Genomic DNA, 19530 nt, shown 5'->3' on the forward strand with positions numbered 1-19530 from the left:
GTAAACAAATACAAAACTAATGGGACCACAGCAAGACTATTCAAAAATACCACCCCGCCGGAAACAAAAGTGAAGGGAGAAATATCGATGTGAGTTCATATCGTGAGTCGCAGTACGGTCCTACCTTTTCTTTCAATATCCGGGAATAATATGGCGATCCGAAACTCTGACGATAGACAGAGAATTTAACACTGCTGAAAAATTGATTAATTTGCTAGAAATTTTAAACGGTAATACGCGCAAATATCACCAAATTGTTGGGGATCGGGTGGGGTGTGGATTGTGCTAGTTTTTTGTCCAGCAAACGTCACTTAATTGGTGAAAATCGACATCGGAATAGTGGCAAAAAAATTTTCCCTCAGTCGCTCAGCTATTTTCTGCCTTCGTCTGCGCGTGTGAGCGGGATGGTGACAGCGGTCCGACTGGCCGCGTCAGGGCATCGCGTGTGCGGGAGAGAGACGAGGCTATCGACCAAGCGAGAAACGCATACGCCAAAGTCGAAAAGTGATTTTTTCTTCGTTCGTTCGGGCGAAGTCGAAACTGCTGCGAAATGTTTTATAAATAAAGTATTGCAATTCCAAGTTCTCGAAAGTTAGTAAACTTGTAAAGTGCAACAATCGATTGGTCGTTTCGACGGCGTCTCCCCTCTGCGATTATATAAATAGTGAAGCACGTTGCCCCGAGTCCTAATTGCGCATCGATTGGTCTTGTATCCGTGAATAAACGAAATTGGCGATACGAAACGTGGGGAAATTGAGTGATTTAGTGCAATTTTTTTGTTTCGTCTTGCACCTGAACCATTTTCGGTGTAAAAATGTGAATCAGTGGACAGGGGAATTGGAATGGGAGAATTAAATGCGAACGAACGATGTACGAACGAGTGTGCAAAGGCAAAGTGAAAGAATGCGCAGAGTTGCCACCTCGCTGGCTCATGTGCTTACGTGTGTGTGTGTGTGTGTGTGCGCGTGCGAATGTGTGTGTTAGTTTCTTTGCCCATCGCATATATATAAACCGATTCCTCACAATATCCAAAAATCAATATAACCCAAGAACCTATTTTTGTTGATGTGTTTCTGTGCCGCCGCCGTCACCGCCGTGCCCCTACACTCCTTTGAAAAACACATCAACAAAGTTGTTAAATTCACTTGTAGTGAAATTTATTTGGGACGTGACATCTGTTTACCCAAACAAAAAATTTTAATTTCTTTACCTTTACCTCTTTTGATACCCTAAAGGACGCGCGAATTGAAAGTAAATCAAAAAGAATAACCCCAACAACACAGAACCTCCAGCGAGAGAGTAAAATGAATAATGATGCGAAGAACCATGAAAGCGATGACTTGAATGTGCGCTCCACAGCGTATTTTAACCAACAAACCACAACCAATCAACCGAAAGCACCAGCAACCAGCAAGAATAACGCAGGCTCTGGCTCTGGATCCAATAATAACAATAACAACACCAATCAAAACCCCAACAGACAGTTGAATCATAATTTACCCCGAATCGCTGCCGCCAGACAATCGATAGCCGCCGCTCTATTGAAAAACAGCGGGCGGAAGATCCTGACGGCCAAGAATGAGCCACTGACGACGACGGAGTCATCAGGCGTTTTAACCAACACACCTTTACCCAGCAATAGTCGATTGAAAGTTAACAACAACAACAACAACAACACCAATAACACTGCCAAGATGTCTGGAACCAGTAGCAGTCAGTCCTCGGCCACGCCCACACCGCCCACGGCCAGCAGCAGCACAACCACCACAACAACAACGAACATCAGCAGCGGAGGCGGTGGGAGTGGCAGCAGTGGCGGTGGCGGTGGCAGCACCACGGTCATTGCCAATCCCGCATCGGTAACCAACACCGGAGCTGGAAGTGCCGCCAAGTTCCGTGCCGCCGTGGCCTCGGCGCCCAGCCCAGCACTGCCTGCAACCAACGCTCCTGCAAATGCAACTGCTGCTGCGGCAACAGCAGCAATCGCAACTGCTCCTGCCCCCAGTAGTAGCTCCTCCAGCTCCTCGAAGAAGACCCGAGCAGCAGTGGCCGCCCTGAAGCGACAGGTGGCCTTGCAACAGCAGCAGCCCGTTACCGGTAATGCACCCAACTTGACCAGCAAGGATTCGGCGCATTTGAAATTCGCCGCAACCACTCTGCTGATGGGCGCCGCCGCAGCTGCCGCCGATAGCAACGCTGGCGCTGCTACCGGTGGATCAGGCGCAGGAGGATCAGGATCATCATCATCAGTAGGAGCGGTAGGCGGGGCCAGAATGGCCCTGAATCCCGCCGTTGATATGGCCAATGCCGCTGTCGTGCTTAAGCAAAAGCTAAAGGATGCGGCTGCAGCTGCCTCGGCCTCCGCCTCCAATCGCTCCGCCACCTCGTCCATGTCGTCAACCGCCTCCTCACTGTCTTCGTCGGCGGGCATCGTGAATGCCATTTCCTCGGCGCTGCAGAACATCATCACGCCGGATACGGACACCGACACCGAGTTCTATCCCCAGCCCGTCACCACAGACCTGTCCGAATCGGAGGAGGAGTCCGTTTCAGAGGTGAGTGAGCCCACCTCTGCATAAAAGCCATTACGTAGACTTGTCTCTAAAACATATTTGTATTCGCTTTAAAGTTGTCCTGCATGTCCATCGATCTTTTCGAAAGCTGACATTTTGGTACTACTTTGAAATCTCAAGCTTGTTACTCGACGCCTCTAGAAGTAGAATTAGTTTTTGTTTGGCCTTAGTCATAAACACATACTACACTCATCTTTATAAGCCCCATCTACTATTACTAGGAACCATCTAATGTTGCTTAGAGTTACAGGCAACACAATGAACTGTGGATAAAACTAGTTTTGTCGCAAAAACCAAAATAGTCTAAATAAGATGGTAATGCTGAGCATTTTAATTGCAGTCATCTTATTTTTGGATGTTTACATAAAGTGTTAACATATACATACATATAGTTTCAAAAATAAAGTAATATATGTAATTACCCTCAGCCAATTTTGATTGATAATGCAAACAATTTAGCTAAGACAGATGCTTAAAGGCGTTGAGTTATCGGCCAAGTGATAACCAAACACTCCTTATCAGAATAACCGAGTGATTTATTATTGTAGTTGAACAAACAAGTATTTATATTTCAAACAAAATCCACGCATGCCGCTCCACAGATTTGCATTATATACAATTTTACGTGGGGAAATACCTCGAATCGAATTGATCGCACATATTTGTGCTACACGCAATTGTTGTTGCAGCGTCGCTCTCTTTCTCTCATACACACCGGAAGGCTGTTTGTGTGTGCTAGCCCTATTCGCTTGATAGTGTGTGTGAATGATTTATCAGCTGTTCGACTGCTCACTGGCTTGCCATAGTATGCGTAAATGCCTATGTATTTCTTTGTCTAGCAAACAAGCACGTTTGCGAAATGCTAAATGCAAGCTGAAAGAAGAAAAAACGTAAAAGCTTTTATGCTGCAGCTACTCAATTAAAATCAAAGGTCATCGCATCGATGGGATCTTGCAATTGACCCCCCGCCTCTCCCACGCAAATTTGTAGTTTAATTTCCTCGCTGCTTACACATGTACATAATTTTTTTTCGACTGCTTTCGCGAATTCTCTTTTGGGCAGCGTGACAAAGATGTCAATTGCCGGTCTGGCAACGCCAGTGCCGCTTCTGCTTCTTCCTAGCTGCTCTTGTTTTTGTTGCTGCAGCAGTGAAACGTATGTCAAACACTTAAAAAACAATAATAAATAAGAGCCATAATAATAATAACGCATTTAGAGTGTAATGAACCTTGGGTATCTTACTTTTTTGGTCAAGAGAGAGACAATCTGCTGATTATTTTCTGCGGTAGCGTGCAAACATTTTATGGTTGCTTTTCTTTTTCACAAATTTACAAACACACACACAAACGCGGGCCAACACGCATACCAATGCGCAGCAACGAGAACAAACGAACGGCTGCTGTTGAACTCGTTCATGATGAATTTTTGTTGTAGGTTCTCTTTGCTTTTCTTTTCTTTCCGCTGCCGTTTCTCTCTGCTCCTCAGCTTGGTTATGTTCTTTTTGTTCCTCTGTTCATTCATCAAAGGTTAAGCAGACAGCACTTGGCCTCGTGTTGAAAATGTATTTCGGCAATATTTTTCAGCAATGTCTTTCCCTATTTTAATTTTTGGTTCAATAATTTAAGGCGTGGGCGTAAACACACACACACTCGCACATTTAAGTAGTGTGTGAGTGTATGTGTGTGTGCCGTATTTAAATCGATGTGCGAACTGCACTCTCTGACTCATGCGGCTCTTAAAATTCCCCACTACTACTGCTAATGTGGTAAAAATCAGGGTCAGAAAAGGTTTTCCTTGTTGATCTGGGAAATAATATGGAAAGTCAACATACATGAGTAACAGAAACTGTGCATTAAAATGATTGTCCTGTTTTCTGCTAATTTTCACTCTACGTCTTCTCCTCGTTCTACTCTGTTATCGATAATTACATTTTTGGCCAACCTGCCCTGCCATCGCTTATTCGTCGCATTGGCAACTCTGTTCAAACGTCATTTGTTTTGTTGTAGGATTTAAAACGTTTCTCTCTCGCCATGCAGTCCTTGTCATATTTGAAGTTTGTGAATTGTTGAATTAGACCTAAAACAAAAAAAATAGACCTCTTTAAATTTCCGTTGTAAACGAATTCCAACGCATCTGAGAAGAACAAATGGACAAGGCAGCAATGGTTGACCGCTCAACTTCTAGCACGTTTTTTGAAAACTTTACCAAAGCAATGATACGAAGATTCCGATACAGCGTGGACTATCTGCTGCATTTAATCGTCCATGTAAATTCGCTGTAACCTCTACAATATAGTTCAACTAGCCCTAAAAGAGTCTTCTTCTCTATGTGCCTGCGTTAATTTTTATTATTTATGTACACGTTTCTTTCGTTTCTCTTTATTTGTAGATCCTATTGGCATTCTTGTGTTTAAGGCCAGATCTCCTGGTAAGTTTCAGTTTCGCGTTATAAACCAGTTTCCCGATCCGCATCCCAAAAGTTAAAAGAAAACCCAACATAATCCATTAACTGAAGGTTAAAGGCAAACGAAAGTTCCTAAACCTTCATACCACCAGTTGTACTAAAACATTAATTTACGCAGAATACTTGATCGATCTATAACCCAATTACTCCGCTTCCTCCTCGCACACATGATTAAACACACCTAAACCACACCACTTTGTTGCTGGCCTTAGACAACAAGAATGGGCTCTACTGATCAACTATTAAATAGCTTCTTTAATTTGTAACTTCCAGCTTTTACTCTTATACTCGTATATTCGTTCGTTAGTAGAAAATAGTTTGACTTGACAGCAGCCAGAGTCTAATGAATCAAAATGTATTCTCCCTTACAGGACGATATTCCAGAATCGGATCCGGATAGCTGTCCGCACGAGGGTGAGGTGCGCGAGGATGAGGACGAAACGGAGGAGGAGTCGGAAGACTCTGATGAGTCCGAAGGCGAAGAAGAAGAGGAGGACGAAGAGGAGATAGGTAAGTTTAATAAGCTTCTATACTTGCTTCACGTTATAGTAATTTCTTGACTATCCTATCCCTCCAGATGTGCTACAGGACAACGACGCGGACGACGAGGAGATCGACGATGAGGACGAGGAAGAGGACGCGCCCGAAGTGAGTTCCTTCCTCCTGGATGCCAACAACAAGCGTTCCAGCAATATCTCCGCTCTGCTCGAGGCCGCGGCCAACGAGAAGGCTCCTGTCCTGCGCCACGCCACTCACGCCATCGACGAGACCAAGCAGGCGCTGACAAAGATGCGCTGCGCCAACAGTCCCCGCGATAAGAAGTGAGTGTTGACGTTCTGTACCAGGGAATGCATTGTATATTTACTCGCAATCTATTTACCTATTGCTGTAGCAGTGGATTCTCCAGATCCCTCGTGGCTGCCTGCACGGATAATGATGTCAATACGGTGAAGCGGCTGCTTTGCAAGGGCAATGTGAACCTGAACGATGCCGCCGCCTCCACGGATGATGGCGAGTCCCTGCTCTCCATGGCCTGCTCTGCGGGCTACTACGAATTGGCTCAGGTATGAATTTGACTAATTTCGGTAACTCGGTAATTCTGCTGGGAACTAGTAAATTATTTATAAAGTAAATGCATCACGTGCCAACTACATCTCCACTGACGTTTTCCCACTCAGCTGGTTTATCGATAAATAGCCCCGAATTAGTTCGCAGCTAACAAAACAATGCCGACAGAGTCGAAAAAGACGAAACAAGAAATAGACATTACGTGGGGCAATTCAAGGATACATCTAATATAATCTTCTACTGTCATAGGTTCTGCTGGCCATGTCTGCCGCCCAGGTGGAGGACAAAGGGCAAAAGGACTCAACGCCTCTAATGGAAGCTGCATCCGCCGGTCATTTGGACATCGTCAAACTGCTGCTCAACCACAACGCCGATGTGAACGCCCACTGCGCCACGGGCAACACCCCGCTCATGTTTGCTTGCGCCGGTGGTCAGGTGGACGTGGTGAAGGTGCTGCTCAAGCACGGCGCCAACGTCGAGGAGCAGAACGAGAACGGACACACCCCCTTGATGGAAGCAGCTTCCGCCGGCCACGTGGAGGTAGCCAAGGTAAGTGATACCAGTATATGCCTTGCAATCAATATAGAGAATCACTAGTCTTTTTACGGTGTACACTGCAACTGATTATAATCCGAGATTTGAGAGTGTTGGCACACCTGCGACCTGAATCGCGTTACTGATTGGCGTAGGCAAGATGCCAAGCTCTGTGATTCAGTTTGATCTTATCTGATGCATTCGGCAGTAATGTATTGGTTTTAAACTTTGTAATCGCTTAGCTAATTGCAAATCGGTTATCCTTGTACCCATTTAGGTGCTGCTTGAACATGGAGCCGGCATCAACACCCACTCAAATGAATTCAAGGAGAGCGCCCTCACACTAGCCTGCTACAAGGGTCACCTGGACATGGTGCGATTCCTGCTTCAGGCAGGTGCAGATCAGGAGCACAAAACCGATGAAATGCACACTGCCCTAATGGAGGCTTCGATGGACGGCCATGTGGAGGTTGCTCGCCTGCTGCTGGACTCCGGTGCCCAAGTGAACATGCCTACGGACTCTTTCGAGTCCCCGCTAACGTTGGCGGCTTGCGGTGGTCACGTGGAGTTGGCAACACTCTTGATCGAGAGGGGAGCCAACATCGAAGAGGTGAACGACGAGGGTTACACCCCGCTCATGGAGGCCGCTCGCGAGGGACACGAGGAGATGGTAGCCCTCTTGCTCAGCAAGGGTGCAAACATCAATGCCACGACCGAGGAGACCCAGGAGACAGCTTTGACGCTGGCCTGTTGCGGTGGCTTCATGGAGGTGGCTGCATTCCTGATCAAGGAGGGAGCTAATCTTGAGCTGGGTGCTTCCACACCGCTCATGGAAGCTTCGCAGGAGGGACACACCGATTTGGTAAGCTTCCTGCTGAAGAAGAAGGCCAATGTCCATGCAGAGACCCAGACGGGCGATACCGCCTTGACGCATGCCTGTGAGAACGGACACACAGATGCGGCCGGTGTGCTGCTGTCGTATGGAGCTGAACTGGAGCACGAGTCCGAGGGTGGTCGAACGCCACTAATGAAAGCCTGTCGTGCCGGACACCTGTGCACTGTCAAGTTCCTCATTCAAAAGGGCGCTAATGTCAACAAACAGACCACCAGTAATGACCACACTGCCTTGTCGTTAGCCTGTGCCGGGGGTCATCAGTCTGTGGTGGAACTGCTATTAAAAAACAACGCCGACCCGTTCCACAAGCTGAAGGACAACAGCACCATGTTAATCGAAGCCTCCAAGGGTGGACACACTCGTGTGGTCGAGCTACTCTTCCGCTATCCGAACATTTCGCCTACGGAAAACGCAGCGGCTGCGAATGTTACCCAGGCAGCTCCAACCAGCAATCAACCTGGTCCAAATCAGATGCGTCAAAAGATCATGAAGCAGCAGCTTCAGCATCAGTTGCAGCAGCTGAACGCTCCCCCTGGCTTGCATGAGTTGTCTGAGGCGGCACGTGCATCCAATCAACAACATTTCCACCAGCAACAGTTCAGCAGTGCCGGCAATGGATCCTCCAACATCGTGGCAATGGGAACTGGCGAATTTTTGGATGCCGGTGATCTGCAACTTACGGCTACTGCGGGAATGAGTGCGGGAGCCGGAACCAGTACCACGGGCAGTGAGACTGGAATGGAGGAGTATGGCGAAGTCGGAGGAATTGACTTGACTACTCTTGGCGCTCAGCAGCAGGAGGGTCTTATTGCAAAGTCGAGATTGTTCCATTTGCAGCCCGGCTTTGATCAGCAGCAACAGCAGCAGCAGCAGCAACAACAACAGCAGCCACCTGCAGCCGGCCAGCACCAGTTAGTTCCATGTAAGCACTTCGACCTGGACATGGAGCACATCAATTCTCTGCAGCCGCCGCAAAAGGCACCGCCCGCTCCACCTGTACTCTTCCACACCGTTTGCCAGCAGCCTGTAATGCAACAGCAGCAGCAACTTCAGCCAGGTCAGCTCAAGTTAAAGGCCATGCTTCCCAACCGCCATCGCGCGTTGAAAACCGCCGAAGTAGTGGAGTTTATTGACTGCCCGGTGGATCAACAACAGCATGGCGAGCAGGTGCGCACACAGCCTTTGGGTGAGGATGGAAAGACCCCTCAGTTTGCATGCGCTGGAGAGGATCCACGGTTGCAGCGCCGACGCGGCTTTATGCCGGAGCTGAAGAAGGGTGAACTTCCGCCGGAGAGTAGCAGCAGTGACCCTAACGAGCTAGCCCTTAAAGGTGAGCTAAAACACAGCTTAATGTTTCCTTTTAAAGGTTCTTATTCATTGTATTATTCTTTACAATCAGGAGCCGACAACAATCAGCCCGTACCGACAGCACTGGACAATAGCCCCTGCGCCCAGACCCCAGCGGTAAGTCCTACATGTTGTCCTACTTATACAATAATTTCTATAACAACTGGATTGTCAATTACAGCGAAACTCTGGCGGAGCAATAACCCATTCCTCGGAAGTTCTGCAGAGCACAGCTATCAGCGACAGGCCAAAGGTAAAGGCCACCAACAAGAACAACCGGAAGCAAGCGGCCGCAGCAGCAGCAGCTGCAGCAGCAGCGGCGGCGGCAGCAGCAGCGGCTGCCCAACACGCCCAGCAAGTGTTGCCGAACCCAATGGTCTCCATCTATAATAACCTGGTACGTTTTGCTAACGCCCACCCTTCTTATTCATCCAACTAACACAACGCTTTAATACGCAGCATTTGCAGCACTTGCAGCATCCACATCTCCAGTTTCAGCAGCAACTTCAACTGCATCACCAGCGAGTAGCTGGACTGGACAATGCAGCGGCTGCAGCCGCAGCAGCGGCTTCATCCGCGAACATGGCCTACTCTATTTCTCCGGCATCTCCACTTCCCTCGCCCACTGGCAGCGGCAACTATGTCGATCAGCAGCTGCAACAGCAGACCATGGATGTAGCTCTACAGCGCAAGACGGCCATGGACGATTTCCGTGGCATGTTGGAGACGGCGGTAAATGGTCCAAGGGGCAGAAAAGACCTGGCTCTTAACACACCCCAGCTGAACTTCTTCAAGGACGGCTGGCATATGGTGGGAGTGCACAATTTCTTTGGTGATCAGCCAAAGTCGCCCACTGAGACTCCGCCGGAAATGGAGGAGACTACCATGTCCTCACCGACCGAAGGAGATCAGCTCGGATCCGAGCCTCCTGCCGAGATGAAGAACTTGGCCACGCTCTGCTCGGCCGCAGCAGCAGCTGCTGCTGTGGCAGCGGTTAACAAGGATCAGGTTGAGATTAGTTCGGATCTTGAGAGCGAATGCGAGGATGACGGTGGTGCTGGAGCAGATGGCGAGGAAAACACACTGCCGCCTGAGCCAATTGAATTAGCGGCCGCTCTAAGGGAGGATGGCATAATTGTGGAGGAAGAGGAGGATGACGAGGAGGAGGAAGATGACGATGAAGAACAGGATACCAACAGCGGTGAGGGCGACAAGCTGAACTATGATGACGAAGACGCGGAGGTGGACAACGATGGTGAGGTAGACTACATCGACGAAGACGATGGTGGTGGAGAAGGCGAGGAAGAAGAAGATGATGCAGATGATGACGAGTTCTTCTTGGACGAGCCTGACAGCGACCAAGGAACTGGCAACAATAATAACAACTCCAAAAGCGGTGCCAGTTCGTTGCCATTGAAACAGCGCAAAATGGCCACTCGGTTGGAAAACCTAATCCTGACCTCGCAGACACTGTGCGACTTCCCGCCTGAACTTAGCAACTCGGATCTGGTTCATGTCCTGCCCCAAATAAGCAATCTCAAAGCAGCGGCCAACAGCAACGCGGCTCTGAACAGCGTACTCCAGCAGCAGTTGGCAGCAGCCTCCGCGGCAGCTGCGCACGCCAAAGCGTCTGTAGTCCACCAGAAGCAGCAGCATGGAGAGGGAGATCAGCAATGCGGTAAGATCAGAAACGGATATTTGTGATATATATATATTCTAATTTGGTTACGACGACGATCTCTGTTTGCAGAAGATGACGGCAGTGCTAGCACAAGTGATCTATATTCGGGCTTGGAGCACTTTGCCAATGATGGCGAAATGGAGGATATATTCCAGGCAAGTTAATTTTAACTAATAGGGATATGAATGTTAATTGATTTGTTGTTTTAAGCATTAGTTGCATATAATAACCATATACTGTTACTATTTGTTATAGGAATTGGCAAGTAGCCTAAACTATCCCGAGCTTGCCGAGTTTAGCCTCAATCAGATGTGCAAGGGTCGATTTGCTGGAAATTGGGCGCAATCTTCCGGCAAGTGGACTGGTCAGGAGCAGTTGGTGGGCGTGGTAAGGTCGCCGGGTCTCATTAACCCAGGCGACGTTCCGCAGGATGCCCAGCGACAGGCAAATCTTGTCCTCCTCGACTATCCCATGCAAAACATCCAACTAGAGCAGCGGATACTCGATGCTGAGGAACTGCACCTGCAGGTTGGTTTCATTTTTCCCATCTGCGGGATTCGGATTTTTAAAAATACAATTTACTTTTCTCTGTAGCAACACCAGCAAACACCGCTCTCCTTACTGCCCTTTACGGATGAACAGCAGCAGCAGCTTCATCACCAAGCTTTGCCCAATGCATCCGAGTTTCAGCAACACCAACAGCTTGCCCTGGAAAACGATCCAGAACTAAAGCAGCAGCTTCAGCAGTACTCCAACGCGCGCATCATTAAAGCTGTGGCTGCCCAGCATCAGCAGCAGCCTCCAACCAACTTCGTTTACAACGTGGAGAGCGGCGACAAGAATGCTCCGCCAGTGCAATTGCTCTTCCAGTTGCCACCACACATGGCCCAGCATCAGGCGCAGCAACAGCAGGGCGTTGGCGAGCCTCTTACCGAACAGCAACAGCAGCAGTTACACGCTGAGCAGGCGCATCTCTTTCAGCATCGAACTGGCGGTCAGCGTCCGCCCACCCAGAGTGAGTTAGAGCAGGTGGCTCAGGAGCTATTGCTTCAGCGAAGCGGCCAGGTGCCGGCAGGAGCTCCTGTTGTGGGTGTTCAAGCAATTCCACTCAAGCAAAAACACTTTAACCTGCATCCGCCGCCGTGTCCACCAACCTGTGTCCAGCATCAGGTATGTTCATACAACTCGATAGAATCGATTGAAGTCTTATGCGCTATACATTCTATTCTAGGTGGCGACGCAGACGCATCCCGCTTCTGTTGTAGTGCCGCAGCCTGCTGTAGGATATACACAATTCGCTCTTCAGGCCTCCCAGCAACAGCAAATGCAACAAAACGAGCTCTCCATTTGGCCGATGGCCACGCCTACTCCCGCGCCCAGCAGCGGTGTGAGCTCAAACAAGTCGATGCCCGGCGGCATTGCCAAAAAGGCCATTGACAAGCAGTCGCGCAAGGAACGTCGTTGCGTGGTGCGCCAGACACCAGCCGGCATTCAAGGTGGGTCATCCGTACATACTTACTATCTTATTCATTTGTAGTCTTTACAAATAACCACATTACATATTTTATTTCATCAAATTTAAATAACTTAAATTAATTTCCCTCGCAGAGAACACCAAACTGCATCTACAGCCTCAGGTCGCAACAGCCCAGCAACAAGTTCTAGTGCAGAACCAGTTAGCAGTTGCGACCACCGTGAGTTTGGACAAGACTATCGAGATAGATTCAGAGACGGAATCCAACCACGACACGGCTTTAACCTTGGCTTGTGCCGGCGGTCATGAAGAGCTGGTGGAACTGTTGATCAATCGGGGAGCAAACATCGAGCACCGTGATAAGAAGGGATTCACACCGCTTATCCTAGCCGCTACCGCTGGCCACGACAAAGTCGTGGACATTCTGCTCAAGCACAGCGCTGAGTTGGAGGCTCAATCAGAGCGTACGAAGGATACACCATTGTCCCTGGCATGTTCTGGCGGCCGATACGAGGTGGTGGAACTTCTTCTTAGCGTTGGTGCCAACAAGGAGCACCGCAATGTATCTGATTACACTCCACTGAGCTTGGCAGCCAGTGGGGGCTATGTGAACATCATTAAACTGTTGCTTAGCCATGGAGCAGAGATCAACTCGCGAACGGGCAGCAAGCTGGGCATTTCACCGCTTATGCTAGCCGCCATGAATGGTCATACGCCGGCGGTTAAGTTGCTTTTGGATCAGGGATCCGACATAAATGCCCAGATCGAGACGAATCGCAATACGGCCTTGACTTTGGCTTGCTTCCAGGGCAGACACGAGGTCGTAAGTCTGCTGCTCGACCGACGGGCCAATGTGGAGCATCGAGCTAAGACGGGTCTGACACCACTCATGGAAGCCGCATCAGGCGGTTACATAGAGGTCGGTCGCGTTCTGTTGGACAAGGGTGCGGACGTGAATGCTGCTCCGGTACCGACGTCCAGAGATACGGCTCTCACAATTGCCGCCGACAAGGGCCATCAAAAGTTCGTGGAACTCCTGCTATCTCGTAATGCCAGCGTAGAGGTAAAAAATAAGAAGGGTAACTCCCCACTCTGGCTGGCTGCCCATGGTGGTCACCTGAGTGTGGTTGAGCTTTTGTACGACCATAATGCTGACATTGACTCACAGGATAATCGGCGTGTTTCCTGTCTGATGGCTGCTTTCCGCAAGGGGCACACCAAGATTGTGAAGTGGATGGTACAGTATGTGTCGCAGTTTCCCTCTGACCAGGAGATGATTCGCTTCATCGGTACCATAAGTGACAAAGAGCTGATAGACAAGTGTTTTGACTGCATGAAGATCCTGCGTAGCGCCAAAGAGGCCCAGGCCGTCAAGGCCAATAAGAATGCTTCGATCCTTTTGGAGGAGCTGGATTTGGAGCGTACTCGCGAGGAGAGCCGCAAAGCTGCCGCCGCCCGTCGTCGTGAGCGCAAGAAGAAGAAGAAGATGGAGAAGAAAGAAGAGAAACGCCGTCAACAACAGGGCAATGGGGCTGGCGGAGATGATATGCAAGGCGATGACGATGACGTCAGTGACAAGGATGATGATTCCGACAAGGACGATGAAGACGAGGAGGCAGCGCCGGCCGCCGCCCGCGAGGAGGGAGACTCTGGCATCGATCAGGGCTCGTGCTCCAGCGGAGACACCAAAGGTGCGCGCTTCGGTGGCAGTCAGTCCGCTCAGGCTGCGGAAGCGGCAGCCAATTCCGTGTCCACCAACAACCAGGGAAAGAAGAACAAGAAGCAGGCGAAAAACAAGGTGTTGATATCGGTAGAACCAACGCAACCAGTAATCACATCGAACACCGTCCTCAAGGGCATCTGTGCGAAGAAGCAGTCCGCAGTGGAAGTTGTAAAGCAACCTCCTGCCGCACAACAGGCTGCCCCTCTCAAGCGTCAGCTCGATGTGAAGAAGGAGGAACCTGCTCTCAAGAAGAAGGAAGAGAAGAACAGCTCGTCCAGCAGCAGCAACAAGCGTGAGAAAGAGAATCTTGCGCCCAAGGAGGTTGCACTGCCAGCCAAGCAGCAACCCAGTAGCTCCAGCAAACTGCAGAGCAGCGAGTCTGCGAGCAACATAAACAGCAGCACCGCTACCAACACCAGTAGCGCCAATACTACTCGGAAGGAAGTTGCAAAGCCAGTGTCACAAGCTGCGAGTGCCACCAGTTTGAATCCTGCAAAGCGCACCGAAGTCGATGGCTGGAAGGAAGTAGTCCGCAAGAGCAGCGCCCAGCAGACCACAGCGGTGGGAGCGAGTGGAGCCCCACTGCCTGTGACAGCCACCAGTTCGGCCACCAGCGTGCAGCACCATCCGCACCACCACCTAGGCAACAGCTCCAGCAACAGCTCGAGCTCCCTGGCCACCAGCACCACTACAGCAGCGTCTTCGGTTCCCGAGATGACCTGCAAGAAGGTGCAAGTGCCCGTAAATGCCATCTCCAGGGTTATTGGACGAGGTGGAAGCAACATCAACGCCATTCGCGCCACCACTGGTGCTCACATCGAGGTGGAGAAGCAGGGCAAGAATCAATCAGAGCGTTGCATCACGATCAAGGGCTTAACCGATGCTACAAAACAGGCACATATGCTCATTTTGGCACTAATCAAGGATCCCGATGTGGACATATTGCAAATGCTGCCCAGGATTAACAGCAGTATTAAGCAGGCGTCTAGTGGCGGAGCGAGCACACCAATGTCCGTGGGAACTTGGGACAATCGCACTGCTGCCGGTGTGAATGCGTATACCTTTTCTTCAGCTGCGTCCACCACCTCCACATCCTCCAGCTCGTCAGCTAGCTCTACTACACCAGCGGGAGCTTCGTACAGCAATGCGCACAAGCAGCAGCAACAGCAGCTGCAGTCAGTGAAGGGCCCAAGTGGACGGTCATCAACGTCGGTCAAGTCTAATGGCAGTAGCACCAAGGTGTCGGCTTCGAGTGGATCGGGTTCCCGGAACGGCAGGGCTGGCAGTAGCTATCTTGCTCAACAGCAGCCTGGTCGCAGCTCCGCAGGTGGCTCTTCAAATGGCGTGATCAAGAGCAAGTCAGAAAGCTCTTCCAAATCCCTGCCAGCTGCACAAAAGAGCAGTACCACTTTGGGTAAATCATCGACTGTGTCACCGGGTGCACAGAATTTCGCAAAGGCAGCGGCTATTGGACAGTCCTCGCCCAAAAAGGCTGAGGGTGGTACTACATCTGCGGTGATCACCTCTGCCGGTGGGCGCAGCAGTGGCGTGGTGGCTCCATTTGGACGTGGCAAGCCTGTAGCTGGCCAAGGAGGACCTGCAGCAACGGCGGCTTCCAACGTTGCCCAGCTCGGAAGTGTGAGTGGCAACAGTAGCAACAGCAACATATTGGCTGGACCAATTGGCACCTTTAATGTAGCGGATGTGGCCGCCGTGAATGCAGCTGCGGCAGCAGGAGCAGCAGCTACCAACAGCAATGTGAAACCCATTGCTCCCATTGCACCGCCCAGTAAGCGAGTTGGATCTCCCATCCAAGCCCAGCAACAGCATCAAACACAGCAGCAGCAACAACAGCAAATACCCCAGACAGCACCAGTTCCTGGCCCACAGCCACAACAACAACAGCCGCATCAGCAGCAGCAACAACAGCAGCAGCAGCAACAACAAGCGCCTCAGCAGCAGCCACAACAGGCAAACCAGCAACCACAGACGTCCCAGCAAAATCTCGTGATCAATACAAACCTACTGAACGATCTGATGGCCGCCAGTGCAGCAAACACCACCAGCGATAGCTTCAGTGCCCAGCTAGCAGCCAAGTTGTCTAGCGCATATTCCCTGTTCAGTGACTATCAGCAGTCGCAGTGGGGCAAGTTGGGTGATCCAGGCATCGGCGGTGGAGCAGGAGCTGTGGGCGATGGTCTGCCGCAAGCGGATGCTTCCAAGGCACCAGGATACAATCGCAACATCCTCAGCTCGCCCGTTGGCAGTTCTAAGGCCTCGTCGAATCACTCCACCTCGCCTCCTGTAGGTAATGTGATCCAACAGCAGCAGCAGCAGCAACAACCGCAATCTAGCCAACAAGCTCTCAACATCATCACCAGTGGACCAGGAGGGCCTGCTACAGCACCAGCCAGATCACCCATGGTGTCAGCCAACGAGGGCAATCCCGCAGTGGGTCAACCCTCCATCAATGGAACCCAAGGACTGGGTGAGACGGCTCCTGCCCATTCGCCAGGCGTTATCAAACCGCCCACGGCCACAGTTCCCATCCAGCGCCATGTGCCCATGCCGATCTCTGCGCCGGAGGCCGGAGCACCGCCCACATTTGGAGCGATTGGTTCCAACCCAGCTAGCGGTAACAATTCTGCGGCTGCCCAAGCCGCAGCTGCCGCCGCCGCCTCGGCGATGATCGATCGGCAGCAGCAGAATTTACAGAATATGCAGACTTTGCAAAATTTGCAAAGGATGGTGGGAGCCTCGCAGCAACAGCAGCAACAACAGCAGCTAAACTATCCAATGGATCCCACATCGTCGTTCATCGTGGATGCTAATAACGTGCTGCGCCTGAATCCACGCGTCATCTTTCCGCAAGGCAACACCAAGCCACCGCAGCCACCGCCGCAGGGAGGAACGCAGTCGAATGTATTTGGAGGAAATCCAGGCAGACAACCACCTGGAGCGGGTGCCAGACAGCCAGGAGGCGCAGCTGCACAGCGTTGGTATGGCGGCACTCTGGAGTATCCTTCATACACGGGCCGTGATATGCTGCACCTGGAGAATGGTGCCGGCGGAATGGCGGGCATGGGCTCACCATCTGCCATGTCGCCCAACCACGACGACATTCGCAAGATGCCGCGCCCCATAGGCACTGAGCGAGCCGCATCATGGAAGAACAACTACTTTAACGTGGGAGCCCCGTCACTTAACATGGAAGATGCTCTAGCCAGTGTGTTGCCCCCATGGGCACATGAGCTTAAGGCTCAGCCTCCGGGCTTGCAGCAACCGCCTCCTCCGCCGCAGTCGCAGCAGCAACAGCAACAACCGCTCAACTGGCTGAAGCAGCAGCCGCAGCAGCAGCAGTACAGGGCATACAACAACGGACCCTATCCGCAGCAGCAGCAGCATGAGCCAATGAATGTAAGATGAGATTGATGAAATGTTTTTTTCAAGATTGGCATTATTTAATTTGATATTTCAATATATTTAGATGCCAATGGACTACCACAACATGCAGGCACCTCCAAATATGAGCCAGCAGCAGCAGCACGTCAACTTGATGCCCTCATACGGCTACCAGCATTTTGTGGGCGCCCCTGGAGCCGTTGACATCTCCGCACATATGCCGGACAAGATGGAGGTGTGGGATCACCACGACAAACACGTAAGTTAGCAATTGCAATCAGAACGATGAAATTGGTTGAAAATCCATATCACTAACGCAATGCTTCCCTTTTCATACAGATGCCCTGGACCAACTATACCACCAACTGGTCCAACTGATGTGCCAGCGAAACTCAAATGGAGGATCTCTTCGATGCCTGAACTGAGCAGCTCTGGCTGAGAGAACTCCTGCAAACAAATTACCAGGACCTAGCAGAAACGTCACGTCAATAGCATCTCACTGATTTGAACATGCAAAGCGAAATAATATTTTTTGTATTTGTACGATTACTATTCGGATTCTCGGCTTCTTCTCCCCAATCCTAAATCTTCTAACTGCCTGTCAACTTTCGTGGAAACCAACTAACAGCAACAGCTAGATGGAAAATTGCTACATGGCTTTGTTCTTTAGTTTAACAATATAAAAACGTTTGAATTCGGGTAATTATTTAACTTCGCAGGCAAAACGTGAAATTTAACCGCAAACATATAAACATAAAAACGCTAAAGAAATGCAAAATGATAAAAAAAGCAAAATGCTAGAAGAAGAAAACATGTTCGAAACTGGTGCCCAGGCAACTGGGTCCAATATATATTATTTATTTTTAAATGTATTGATATTTTTTGAAGAAGCATGAAGTTAGTGGTAGCTTTTTGTGTGTTGAGCTATAGGGAAAACGAAACGAAAAGTAAATCTTCACACACACACATACAAGCACTAACCCCTTTCCCCGCACACAACACACACACACAAACCCACACACCCACATATACACAAATACATTTACGTTAGGATAAAAGTCAGTCTTATGAATGAAACATTAAATTGAAATGTTTAGCGCCAGCTAAAGTTAAAGTACACACAAACTTTTATTACAACACTTATACATAAATACATCTATATATATATTTAATAACATTAATAAAGGCAACAAATGAATGTCGAAACTGTAAATTCAAGGCGCGCACTATTCTCTATATTCCCCAGTTTTTCCACGACAAAAAACAAACCCCAAACTAAACTAAACAACAAGAAGCTAACGAAACCGGAAACTAGAACAAAGCTATGAAAACGCATATGCATACGCTATGAATCGCAAAAAAAGTACGAAACGAAAAACCACAGCCGACAGATAATTACTTAATTCAACTTATAACGTATACATACCGCAAACTACTCCCAAACTTAAAGATACTACCAAACCAACCAATCCGAACGAAACATCCGAGGTGGAGCTGCTACAGAGCTTGGTGTTCTTTGGTCAGAAGTGAATGATGAAACCCTTGGTGTGGTCGATACCCCGAAAAATGTAGTTAGTAGAAATTGAAATTGCTTAAATAACTAAGTAAAACGTCAATAACATAATGGTCGAGTAACGTTTTAATATTCCATTTACGAGAACTAAACGATATACGATACGATGATGATGATGATGATGATTAAGATGACGAGACGACGAAGCGGCGCTTGCTTGCCATCTTTGATGCTTTTCCGACACTGCTCATAGACGTACATAAAAAATATATACCTATCTAAAATATATACTAGGGAATAGCATATATGAGATACACGAACTTTTATTTCGATCACCCAATGAACGCGAGCGGAACGTGAAACTAACGAAGAGGAAGATATGTAAAAACACTTGATAAACCTTAACAAAAACCCTTCTTGCCTGATCCTCCAGTAGGCACGAGTGAAATCCGGAGCCCGGGACACAAGTCAAAAAGGTGTGGGTGGGGGTCGTAATGCAATTGCTTTGTAAAATTCTAGAGGAGAACGATAACGTTGCTTGAGACGATGATATATAATGCTTAGAGAACCCACGCATAATCTAATAACACACAGAAACACAACAAATGGTAAAACAATAACCGATGGTTATTGCAAGATATACTTTATCGATGATAATGATGAATATGAAAATACGAAATAAATGATAATATAAGTGAAGCATGAACTACTTTTTTTCTATTTTTCAATGTTTTAGCTGCAAGCAAATAATGTAATGAGAATGTGGAGATGTTTGTTTAAGTTATTTGATACAACAAATTACGAGAAATATATATACCACATACACAAACACCTAAACCCAAACACATGCCCGATAT

At 49.1% G+C, this 19530-nt stretch overlaps 1 protein-coding gene and 1 long non-coding RNA gene across 11 annotated transcripts; one reads left to right on the top strand and one right to left on the bottom strand.

The window, feature by feature from the left end:
- Positions 1-86: 86 nt before the first annotated feature.
- LOC6729375 (ankyrin repeat and KH domain-containing protein mask) lies at positions 87-19379 on the top strand. 10 transcript variants are annotated; one of them, XM_039295891.2, is made up of 18 exons: positions 87-230; positions 1236-2555; positions 4962-5000; positions 5408-5546; positions 5614-5857; positions 5929-6100; positions 6354-6653; positions 6916-8863; positions 8933-8997; positions 9062-9277; positions 9340-10558; positions 10631-10716; positions 10817-11089; positions 11156-11731; positions 11793-12057; positions 12170-17175; positions 17246-17419; positions 17500-19379. In XM_039295891.2, the coding sequence occupies exons 2-18, from the start codon at positions 1305-1307 to the stop codon at positions 17536-17538; spliced, it is 12012 nt and encodes a 4003-aa protein (XP_039151825.1). In that variant the 5' UTR covers positions 87-230; positions 1236-1304; the 3' UTR covers positions 17539-19379. The 10 variants fall into 10 exon arrangements, with proteins under 10 accessions (XP_039151825.1, XP_044779385.1, XP_039151822.1 ...); XM_044923450.1 differs by lacking the exon at positions 87-230 and adding an exon at positions 278-591; XM_039295888.1 differs by lacking the exon at positions 87-230 and having other exon boundaries at positions 9349-10558.
- Positions 3089-4321, bottom strand: LOC120285077. Its single transcript, XR_005544346.1, has 2 exons — positions 3816-4321; positions 3089-3740 (listed from the first exon to the last, which is right to left on the bottom strand). It is a non-coding gene; the product is annotated as an uncharacterized LOC120285077 (long non-coding RNA).
- Positions 19380-19530: the final 151 nt, after the last annotated feature.

Source organism: Drosophila simulans, chromosome 3R (genome assembly GCF_016746395.2).
Source record: "Drosophila simulans strain w501 chromosome 3R, Prin_Dsim_3.1, whole genome shotgun sequence".
NCBI lineage: Eukaryota > Metazoa > Arthropoda > Insecta > Diptera > Drosophilidae > Drosophila > Drosophila simulans.

Excerpts from the sequence above, each read along its gene's own strand:
- LOC6729375 (XM_039295891.2), top strand. The coding sequence starts at position 1,305 with ATGAATAATGATGCGAAGAACCATGAAAGCGATGACTTGAATGTGCGC. Across the intron at positions 5,547-5,613 it reads GGAGGACGAAGAGGAGATAG|ATGTGCTACAGGACAACGAC; the intron begins GTAAGTTTAATA and ends CTATCCCTCCAG. Across the intron at positions 9,278-9,339 it reads TCTCCATCTATAATAACCTG|CATTTGCAGCACTTGCAGCA; the intron begins GTACGTTTTGCT and ends TTTAATACGCAG.